At 35.2% G+C, this 12,441-nt stretch overlaps 1 protein-coding gene across 1 annotated transcript in view; it reads left to right on the top strand.

The window, feature by feature from the left end:
• Window positions 1-3,492: 3,492 nt before the first annotated feature.
• Smp_199660 (protein kinase) overlaps window positions 3,493-12,441 on the top strand; it is a gene marked incomplete at both ends in the record, with an annotated part of 28,398 nt that continues 19,449 nt past the window's right edge. Inside the window, 2 exons of the mRNA XM_018799597.1 lie at window positions 3,493-3,672; window positions 9,917-10,147. Of these exons, the coding sequence (XP_018644730.1) occupies window positions 3,493-3,672; window positions 9,917-10,147 (411 nt within the window). The remainder of the gene's footprint in view (window positions 3,673-9,916; window positions 10,148-12,441) is intronic.

The following is a 12,441-nucleotide window of genomic DNA, read 5'->3' as shown; positions in this document are numbered from 1 at the left end:
GTGCACCTCGATGTTGATTAATTCTTGTTGACCTTAAATCTGTCATTGTTTATTTCAACATCGAGGTGCACAGGATAAGCTGTGAAACACATATGGAGAAATTCAAACACTTCACTTCTACCCGAAGTTTGTGCTGCTGATGATGTCGTTCAGAAGGACGATGAAAGCTCCACGACCAAACCATCCAGCTCAGAGAACAAAACTCCATCAAAATCATCCACCTGAGCTACAAATCTTATCCACCATGTAAGGGAGTTCTAGAGATCGCACTGTATTTAGAAAGCGCTAGTATGGCGTGTCAACGTAAACCGATGTACATATGTGACAGATTCTAAGTTGTGTATGACTGACTAATATAAAAAGAGGAAATCAGCCTAAAGAAACAAAAATTTGGATTGAACTGGGTGAAGTAAATAAATGAACTAAATGTATTCTCTGTAGTTATATTCCCACTTTAGCCTAGAAAACGGTGACTTGGTTTAGATATATCTAAAGTCAAACATAGTGGTTTATTTAAAAAGGTTAGATATGCAGTTGTATCATTTGTAGAGTAAATTCAACTTACTTTTATTCGACGAATCTTTTTGTTAAGAGGCCTCCAAATGCCCTGGTACGGCCGAGAGTGGGGAGAGTCCTCTCTCCCTCTCCCAATGCTCTCACATGGCCACGCGTATATAGCAACTACCAGGGAAGTCCTACTCACTGCCTTCTCGTGCCACAGGTGTTGTTTACGAAATTGAGAGGATGAAAAGCGAATGTCCGACGCTTTAACCGGGTTGGTGTACACGGAAATTCCACCTAGAGGATTTTCAAAATCCTGATTCCGAATCAATGGTGCACATAGGCTCCAGTATCCTGAAGGAACAAAGGCGTATGAATCAATCGTTGGTCACCGACTACCATGGCACTGCATCTCCTCACGATGCTCCACTGCCTTATGGACCAGATCTTTAGGTCAAAGGCTCCAGGTGTGGCCCCCTTAGAAAACCACCTGGTTCAGTTTGGGCACCTGGACAGTATTACGGCCCTCACACAAATCAAATGAGATTTGTGTGGCGAATATATATCTGGTGCTTCCTTGTACCAATATTTGTGTTTAAATGAAACAAATAAATAAATCGGTTAAATACTCTGGCGTGAGACTGGTGGGTCCTAAGTTTGAATCTCGCGAGGCGAGGTCGTGGATGCGCACTGCTGAGGAGTCCCATAATAGGACGAAACAGCCGTCCTGTGCTTCCAGGTTTTCCATGGTGGTCTAGCTTCAATCGACTCACGCTTTCAACTATGAAAATAAATAATAACCTATTGTTCAAAAGTCCTCTATCTAAATCACACTTAACCATATCTTCATCCTACATTATAATGTATTGATAATGTTTAGACACTGATTATCTTTTCAAATTCAATATTCAATCTAAATAATCCTTTTAAAAGGAATCATAAAAACAAACAAACAAACAAATTCTTTCTAATAGAATAGAAAAAAGAACTTGATGACTTCATAGAAACATTCCTAAGTTCATTGTTTTTGGTGTGTGTAGATCATCATCATTACATATATATATTACTTATTAAAAATATTGAACATTTAATAGTGTTTCTTTTAATTCAAATGAATTGTTTAATTTCTCTCTCTCTTCCTCTCTCTCTCTCGTTGTTTCTTTTTACCTCTGGTATTTTAACAAAAATGTAAATAAACTTCCAAAAAAGAAAATGAATACTTTCAGTTAGTTGTCAGTCAATATGATAATAGTACTGTTTACATCTCAGTCAGTCAGTCAGATACAAAGTAGGAACAGGAACATATATCCATAGGTTCAAGTTGCCATACCTCAATAGCACAAAAAGATCAACACCAGATTCATAGAAGTAGTTAATTTAGTGGTGGTAATATATAAAAGAATATATATATATATATAAGGATATAGTACAAGAAGACAGATATGAAGAAATTTTATTCTCAAGGTTTAAGGGAAGATAAAACATGTATACACCTACGCCATTGTAATCGATTCTGATCTATGTCACACAGAGTCTCCAACCGTTGGTTACGATAGTCGCGCGAGCCCCAACCAAGTAGTCTGCATCTGCCAACATGGCTAAGATTAGAAGTTAGTGACTTTGTGGACTGACGCCACGTTTTTGTTTGGCCCCCCCTTTAACTTCCAACCATCCCCTATACTAGTCAGGATACCGCGTCGTGGTAATCGGTGTTGAGGCATACGTAACACGTGGCCTAACCATCTCAGTCGATAAAGATTCATGACTACATCTATAAATACGACGAAATAAAACATTGAGAATTAAATTTTAATCTCTTCTTTTCTGTATGACCTAATTATCAGTGAATTGATTAAGTAAAGGTAATTATAGCTGGTGTCTTTTCACGATGAAAACCATTAATTTAATTTCTAACCCCAAATCAAACTATAAATCCTAATGCTAATTCCTCATACTTATTTATAATCCTGTATTGACCCTAGCAAATTGATGAGTTGTCACCAGGTCACTTTAGAGTCGCTCAAAGATCGTCCATAAATTATAGTTTCACCGTGAAGTCTGTAGCTACACGGTGGATATCTGCTAAAAATATGCTCTAATTACTCGTTAAAGTACTCGATTTCCAACCATCAATCAGGAGGTTCAAAGCTATGAAATAGTGTTAAATCTCACCGTTTATATCACAAGTGTTTCTAAAGACTGAATTCAACAACCGTTCTCGTTTTGCATTATTGAGTTCCATTATTAATTGTTCAAAGTAGTTTAAAAAACCCTGAAATTAACGTATCACATTGGCTATACAATAATCCATTTATGTTCGTTTCTAAAACGTAGCGAAAATCACTGTAGCTAATTGTCAAGTCCGAATCTCTCTCCCTCTCTCTCTCTCTCTCTCTCTCTCCTTATATTCGATTTTCATCTGCACTCAATATTTATGATCTATTAATACTACCCAGTAACACAAAACCAATATCCATAAAAAAACTTTTCTGTTCATTCATGTATCATGTTATTTATATTAATCATTTGTTTGAAAATATTTAACGTTGACCAAGTGATCAGACATAAAACTTGTCTTTGTTCTTGGGTTTTCAACGTCATGGACACTTCTCAAATATACCGCAGTACAAGTGTACGTACTTATAGTAGAGTTATATTTTATATGTATAAACAAGAGAGTACTATTATTATTGCTACTACTACAACTCCTACTACTTCTCCTCCTCCTCCTCCTCCTCCTACTACTACTACTACTACTACTAATACTACTGCTACTACTACTACTACTACTCCCCCTCCTACTACTGATACTCCTACTACTCCCACTACTACAATCCAATAACTAAGACTCATTGTCTTCATAAATTTAACATTAATTCTTAAATAAAAAACAAAATAATATTCTATTTATTGTAGATTGATGAAATTGACGATAATGATTTGAATCCACTTATACTATCAGATTCTACAAAATTATCAATTCCTGTTGAAATGGTTTGTGATGATGGTGATGATGACGTTGATGATCATAAAAATGATGTAATCGGTGGAGAAATTGATAATTCCAAAAATGATCATGAATCTAATAAAAATCTTAAACAAATAAATGATAATAGCGGTGACAGTGGTGTTAGTCTTGGACAAACAACTTCTGAAAATCAATCTGATTCAGTAAGTGTGTTTTTTAATATTATTATTGTTTTTACATTCGATTTGTCAGTCAGTCAGTCAGCTACAACATAGGACCAGGCACATATATGCATCGGTCCAAGTTGCCATACCTCGTTAGCACAACAAGATGAGCACCGAATTCATAGAAGCAGTTAGTTTAATGGTAGTAATATATAAAAGAAAGATTGTGTATATAAGAATATAGTACAGGGAGAAAGACAGATATGAAGCAATTTTAATCTCAAGGTTTAAGGGAAGATAAGGAGTGTATACACCTACTCCATTGTGACCGATTCTGATCCTTGTCACCTAGGGTCTCCAACTATTGGTTAAGATAGTCACGTGGACCACAACCAAGTAGTCTGCATCTACCAGCATGGCTAAGACTAGAAGTTAGTGACTTTGTGGACTGATGTCACGTTTTGGTTTGGCCGCCCCGTATTAGTTCGATTTTTTCTTCATTTAATTTCATTGACATCTTTGAACCCCGTAGAGATAAATTGAAGATAATTATAAATATATCCATGTCTTTTTCTTCACTCTTGAGGATATAATTGCAGGTCAGGTATATCAATTTGTATTTATTATAAACTAAATGATTAACAAACTAACTTTTTTACCTTTTGACATGACCTATCATTTCGAGTTTTCTTATTGTTAATCTGTGTACTTGTAAAGTGAATTGTTCATGGAACGTGATTATACTAGTAGTATCTTGTCTATCGATTGGTTCATTGTTATTATTCTATACTCAAGGAATAGTAAATTCATTTATAAGTTAGGTCAAGGTTAACTAAATAGATGTAATGGAAATATTCATAAAATACTATTTTATTTAAATTAGTTCACGTATGAAGTACTATTAGTCTCTATGTAACGTATATAAATTACTGCAAATTAACTTAATTGCAGTCTGTGTTCTTCGATTATTTAAATACATCTTACCATATTTCAAGCTAGCCCCCAAATGCCCTGGTACGGCCGAGAGTGGGGAGATTCCGCTCTCCCTCTTCAAATGCTCTCACATGGACACGCGTATATAGCCTCTACCAGGGAAGTCCTACTCACTGCCTTCTCGTGGCGGGGGTGTTGTTTACGAAATTGAGAGGATGAAAAGCGAATGTCCGGCGCTTTAACCGGGTTGGTGTACACGGAGGATCCACCTACGGGAGTTGGAAAACCCTAATTCCAAACCAATGATGCACATGGACTCCAGCGTCCTGAAGGAACAAATGGCGTATGAACCAATCGTTGGTCACCGGCTATCATGGGACTGCATCTCCTCACGATGCCCCACTGTCTTGTGGATCAGATCTTTAGGTCAAAGGCTCTGGGTGTGGCCTCCTAAGAAAACCACCTGTTTCTGTTTGGACATACGGGTAGTATCCCAGTCCTCACACAAATCAAATGAGATTTGTGTGGCCCATATATATCTGGTTCCCCCTCGTACCAATATTTATGTGTTTAAATAATAATAATAATAATTTCTAGCTTGATTCCAAGCTTGAAGCTGATATAACATCGGAGAAGTTGATGAGATATTTCTCTATATTCTTGAAAGCTGCAAACTATTTATAAGAGTACATTATCTTTATGCTACTGTATGTTAGTCAAGCTGTGTAGAGTTTTTCTTTTAACTGTGGTAAACTGGTAACAAAGAGAAAAATTTATCCTAACTTTCGAATTGGTTATCTCCACGGCTCACATCTTTGAACTACCTGTTCTTTATGCGATCCCTTTGCCATGAACTAATTAATCAGTATTCGCGAATACAGGCTTTCTTCGTCAACCAATCTATGATATAATATTGTCAAAGGAGATTGAAATGAATGGGTTGAACACGACCAATATGCAGGCCCTAGAAGACGATTTATATGACTCTTGTAATACCTTCCCATACTAAAGTATCTGAATTGTACGATACAGGATTTATTACAACAATCACAAGTCACTATACTTGCCTACAAATTGTATTGGTGGTACAGAATCTGTTAAATTATTCATCAGTCATTTATAACAATAGGAATGATATTACTCTGTCAGATATCGTCATCACCATAATATACCACTGGTAAAACAGTAAACGATAATGAATCAAGCTTGGTTCGAACGGGATCAATTAAAATTGCTGAATAAACGCTATTGCGTGAAGTTTTGGAACGGTCAAGCAAACCAATAGCACTGACATGTCAACTTCACTTACAAAGATTTTAGGTCACTTCTGAATATCTAATGAGAATTCATCGCCTTTGGAGTTAACCAAGTTAGGAATGAGATAATAGCTCAATGAATAACCAATCGAATGAAGATCAGACTCGAAAATTGGTTACAGTTAAAATGGTTTATTGATTTTTCAACAATAAAAAATTTTCATAGTTGAAATCATAAGTCAATTGAAGCTAGACCACCATGGAAAACCTGGACGACCGTTTCGTCCTATTATGGGACTCTTCAGCAGTATACACCCACGATCCCGCACCCACGACACTCGAACCCAGCTTATCGTCAAGCTATTCTAATACTTTTTGTAGACAAACTATCGAAAGATGTATAGATGATAAAACATATAAGAAGATAACCCTTTTTTTATAATGTACCTTGTTCATCTTAAAGCCTTACTCGGTATGATATTAAATAATACTAACTAGTTGCTCAAATGGATGTAGATGTAATGAGTGCTTAACTGTCGGAATTCGAGTGCTTCAACCCTCACAGATCACTGCTCCAATATTATATGTTCTCTCTTTTTTGCAATTAATTAAAGTCAATATCATATCATTACAGTTAATCAGCTACAACATAGGACCAGGCACACATATGTATCGGTCCAAGTTGCCATATCTCATTACAGTCTAGTTTGTTGAATTATTACATCAATTCGTAAATATATTATCCATTAAGTTTGTTTACGAGGTATGGCAACTTGAACCTATGCATATTTGTGCCTGGTCCTACGTTGTAGTTGACTGATTGACTGACTGTTAAGTTTGTTTTATTGTTAGATAAATCAGAAAGTGTCATATTTTATTGTTTTTCCAGTTTAGACAAAATTAGCAGACAAATTGTATTTTTAGATTTTTTTAACCTGTTCATTGGTCTGTTTTATTCCTTATTTTCAAATTATCATTGTTTATTATAAGCAAAGATGAATAGTGGCTAGCAGTGGAATCCAGTTTGATGCGCGTTTCGTCCTATTTGGGACTCGTCAGTTGGATGTACGTGCATCTCAAAGTTGATGTTCGCTCTAGGACTCGCTCGAACCCAGTACCTTTCTCTTCAAACGCCATCACGTTATCCACTCAGCTACTGAGTCCTGATAGCCACTTGCTTCGATAGCGTTTGAAGCGAAAGCTACTGGGTTTGAGTCCCAGAGTGAACATCAACTCTGAGATGCAGGTTCATCCAGCTGACGAGTCCCAAATATTACGAAACGCTTGTCCTGGATTCCACTGCTAGTCAGTATCCATCTTTGCTTACAATACTGAGTGAATTTATCATTGTTTATATTACTAAGTATTATCATGTTTATGTTATTTTTGTTAGCACTATTATTTTATAAGGCATTCCATCATAAATTCATTGCTCTATATCACTCAATAATTCAACCAATCTCTTTCTTATTACACATATGTGAGTGTGCAGATTTTAATGTATTTTCTTCTATCTGATTAGTCATTACTTGTACATATAGTTCTACAACCATAATAACACATCCAACCATATGACAGCGAGTATATTACATGTAGGCTTTAAGTTACAGTTAGCTTTGTTACCCAGTGGCAGCTATTGTAAAGCTGAATGATGCGGGTTCGAGTCTTATAGGGTACATAAGTTCTCTCAAGATCTGAAATGTATTTTAATAACGTATGCCAAGTAGCAGGAAACTTGGACTCAGAGGATCCTCTCAAATACTTTCAACCTATTAACATATTCTTTCTAAAAATGATCCTTATCTCGTAAGTATTTTCGCGTTTTGTCGAGTGACATAAGCAATATGAAGTAGTGCAGTTGGTTATTCACTGAATTGGTTGAAAGATGTTTGTTCTTAGTATTTCCAACCAGTTTTCTGCATTGTTTATTTGACATTTATTGTTGAAGTTCTTTTCGTTGTCTGAGTTTCAGTTGAAATGTTTTTTGAAAAAAATGTAGCTACTTTTTAAAATCGAATACAATTCATTATGTTAGAAGGTTGAGAAAATGCGAGGCCTATCATTGGTTGCAATAGCTCGATCACGTTCTTTAAAGAAAGATTCACTACAGACAACCACTATACCAGTTGTGAAAATGCGTTCTAAAGTGAAACGTCGATCTACCGTTGCACATGTCAGTCAAAGAACATCCGGTTCATTATTCACCTTCTCGTCAGTCTGCAAACCCAATATTATAACGGTACCAACTAATACTAATCAGGTATCATGTGAAAAATCAATGAGTGCCATACAATCAAGGAATAATCATAATAAATCAACAATTACTAATCATCCTTCTTTTAAAATTACTGTATGTCCTACATGGATAGATAAATCAATGACAACTGTAGATATACCATCTATCAAACCAACTATTTCTAAGAAAATTTGGCGAACTGAAATCACTTTGCCAATTTTATCACCAATGTGTAGTTATGGAAACCCTCAACAACAACAACAACAACAACAACAACAAGTAAATATAATCCACTCTATTCTACTACGCACAGCTGGTTAAATCACTCAACACCTAATCATTATAAGTGCTCTAGATTCAATGCTATTTGATTTGAAAAGAAATGGCAATAATAATAATAATAATGATGATGATCGATTGCACATTTGATCTATTATTACGTAATTATGTCATAAAAGTGATCATGCTTTTTCTTCTCTTCCCTATTATGCACTTTTGCTACAGAGAAAAAATAAAAAAAAAACTCAATGCACTTTTATAGTTGAAAGCATGAATCAATTGAAGCTAGACCATCATGGAAAACCTGGAAGCATTGCGTGACAGCCAACTCGTCTTATTATGGGACTCCTTAGCAGTGTGCATCCAAGATCCTGCCTCGTGAGATTCGAATCCAGGACCTATCAGTCTCGCGCGCGAGCGCTTCCAGGTTTTTCATGGTGGTCTAGCTTCAATTGATTTATGCTTTCAAATATAAAATTACTAAAATCTCCACAAACACTCTTTTCAATGCACTTTTATCAATCTATCTTTGAATTGGTTAACTTAAATTATGAGCTCTGTATTAAAATGATTCACTATATAATTGATAATAATCGTTAAGGGAACTTAAATATAGATTTTATTGATTATAATGCTTACCCATATGACTTAATTGAAGTTATTATATTATATAGATACTACCTCGATAATATCCATCTAATGCTTATTGAATCAAATTTATTCAGGTTATAGTCTCTGTTGCTGTTGATGTTTTTTCTCGGGGGGGGGGGGTATATTTTTTCCACTTTTCCCTTGTTTACTCTAGTAATTATTAGTTTTAATATCTTATTATATGTGCATATATTTTTAGTCTAATCCAGTTCTAAATATTTTTTTGACTAGTCAGTTTTAACCTAGGTAGTTAGTCAGTCAGCTACAACATAGGACCAGGCACAAATATGCATCGGTCCAAGTTGCTATTACCTCATTAGCACAACATGATGAACATCAAATTCGTAGAAGCAGTTGTTACTTCAATTGTAGTTATATATAGTATTTGATTTATAGATAACTATTCATGCTTATAATAGTCGTTGATAAGATATACTAACCCATACACCATATGATTACCCCCTCTCTTAAACACATGGACTAATTCTCTTAAAGTCTTGTAATATGACTCTCAATTTCACTTTCATTGGCGTAGAGTTGATGGAACTCATGCTACTTCAGATCATAAAAAGCTTTCGTTTATAGATTTATTCAATAAAGACAACTCTATGATCTTCTATGTTATGCTATTTAATGTTTTGTTTTTTTATCACTAACGTAATTCGATTAACTATTAACTAACCAATTATTTTTGAAATCACTGACGAGTCCCAAGCAGGACGAAACGCGCATCCTGGATTCCACTGCTAGCCACTTTTTTCGAAGTTAAAAGGGATTTTATTACATTACATAACATGCTATGATTGCTATTTTGCTTTTCGCTTTGTTTAATTATGCTTTATCTAACTCAATACAATCTAATCTTCATCATTAATATAATGCCTTCTCATTTCTTTTGTTTATGTATATCTACTCACACATTGTTTAGAATAACAAAATGAATGATCATGTAATTGATGAAATAGCTGATCAATTAATTACAGATGTAATCACTTCTGAAACACAATCACCTTCAATTACATCATGTGTATTTGAAAGTATGAATGATATACATTCAATTATTATCAAATCACCAAATACTTCTAGTAATTCTCCTGCCACGAACATCACCACTACTGTTGTTTCTAATTCTACTGATAAAACGGAACATGTTACTAAGGTAAAAATAAAACCCGTTTAGTGTTTGACTTTTATCTTGTTCGTTTGTTCTACTTTACATGTTTGTGGCTTACATGTTTAAGTATTTGAATTTTTTGCATGTTTATATTCCCTACTCCACTTCAGTTTAAGCTGCCATTATGTTTCATTGTGAAATGATGGGAATATCTAACAGTTTAGACCTCAAATCGTTCAGGTGCTTACATCGATAATTAGGTTTCATGAACAGCCATCAATGGGTCATACTTTGTACCATTGTATATCATCTATCGACCAGCATTATATCCTTTCATTTCAATAGTCATTCGTATAATCTTTCATAACAAATAATTGGTCATGCATAAAAGAGAATGGAGTACACTAATTTGTAATTGTTTATTATACAAACTGGTCTTAGCATTTAATTTCTAACGCTTCTTATCACATACTTTCTAAGCACACTATCTTCTTACGCGTGATTGAGTCTACTTGATATCGTCGACGACCTGGTGCATATCTGATAGTGTATTCTGCTTATTTCAATTTAGCATTATTAACGCTTTTGTTTAACAAATCAGTTAACCAAAACTAACACTATTATTATGTATAGTCCCTTGTTTTTTATATTCAACACTAAATTCATTAGTTCTTGTTGGTATATAGGTCTTTTGGATGGAGGCCTAAATATACTGCTAGTATTTACAAATTGATTATAACTTGAATAGCAACATGAGTGTTAGTATTCAAGTCTCTAGTTTCGTCCTTTTTGAAACTCATCAACTGCTAGTGGTGTATTATATCATTTACGCTTTGTACAATGTTTATATTGTGTTTATTAAGTATTATTTTACAAATACTGAAGGGCAAACAAGTGATTTATGCCCATTTAATTAATTTAATAATAATTACCATCAAATTATTTCGATACTGACCACTGAATTATACTCCTTCAATAACATCTTCAAACCCTAATCTTTCCGATGACTGCTTCTACACTTACTACATCTACTACTATGGGATTTGAATTGATAACTGGATCTTTGTGCTAATGTGGTATGGCAACTCGAACTGATGTACGTACGTACGTACGAAGTTCTACGTTGTGACTGGCTGACTGATAGATAACACTTGTTGCTTAAAGCATCTTTTTTGTATGCAATATTTGATCTGTCTAATGAAATATCAGTGTTTTCTTCTTACATTGAGAGTTGATTATTATTTTTTATACCGTATGGTTTAGCTTGTCGTTTGAATCAGTTTCTATTCAGTGTAATGTTGATCGGTTGTTGTTTCTCTTTAAATAATAAAACATCACTACATGTACGCCTTTTGTGGATTACTGCCATGAGTGGTAGTATTTTCATTTTTCTTCCTAGTTTACCAGTTCAGTGTATTTTACTCCTGTGGTAATGTGATTTATAGAAGTTGTCATACATTTATATCAATACCTGTGTTGTTTATGATTAGCTCTCTATGTAAAGGAATAATATGCCCCCAAATACCGTGGTACGGCCGAGAGTAGGGAGAGTCCGCTCTCCCTCTTGAAATGCTCTCACATGGCCACACGTATATAGCCTCTACGAGGGAAGTCCTACTCATTGCCTTCTCGTGGCGGGGGTGTTGTTTACGAAATTGAGAGGACCAAAAGCGAATGTCCAGCGCTTTAATGGGGTTGGTGGACACGGAAAGTCCACCTATCAAGTTGGAAAACCGTGATTCCAAACCAATGGTGCACATGGACTCCAGTATCCTGAGAGAACAAATGGCTTATGAATCAATCGTTGGTCACTGGTTACCATGAGACTGCATCTCCTTACGATGCTCCACTGCCTTGTGGATCAGATCTTTAGGTCAAAGGCTCTGGGTGTGGCCCCTAAGAAAACCACCTGTTTCAGTTTGGGCAGCTGGGCAGTATCATAGCCCTCACACAAATCAAATGAGATTTGTATGGCGCATATGTATCTGGTGCTTCTTTGTACCAATATTTATGTGTTTAAATAAATAAATAAAGGAATAATATAATTACCCGAAGTTTGTGCTGAGGATGTCGTTCAGAAGGACAATGAAAGCTCCACGATCAAACCATCCAGCTCAGAGAACAAAACTCTATCAAAATAATATAATTATTGAATTCATCTGGAGAAAATATCCACACAATAAATCTTTACTTTTAGTTGTAAGCGTAAGATATCTGAAGGGCTTTTGTGGTGATTTCAGTATTTTTCAAAGTTGAGAACATGAGTCAATTGAAGCTAGACCACCATGGAAAACCAGGAAGCACTGGACGGCCGTTTCGTCCTATTATGGGACTCCTCA

Source organism: Schistosoma mansoni, assembly GCF_000237925.1.
Source record: "Schistosoma mansoni, WGS project CABG00000000 data, supercontig 0392, strain Puerto Rico, whole genome shotgun sequence".
NCBI lineage: Eukaryota > Metazoa > Platyhelminthes > Trematoda > Strigeidida > Schistosomatidae > Schistosoma > Schistosoma mansoni.
This window is presented reverse-complemented; position numbering and strand designations above follow the sequence as displayed.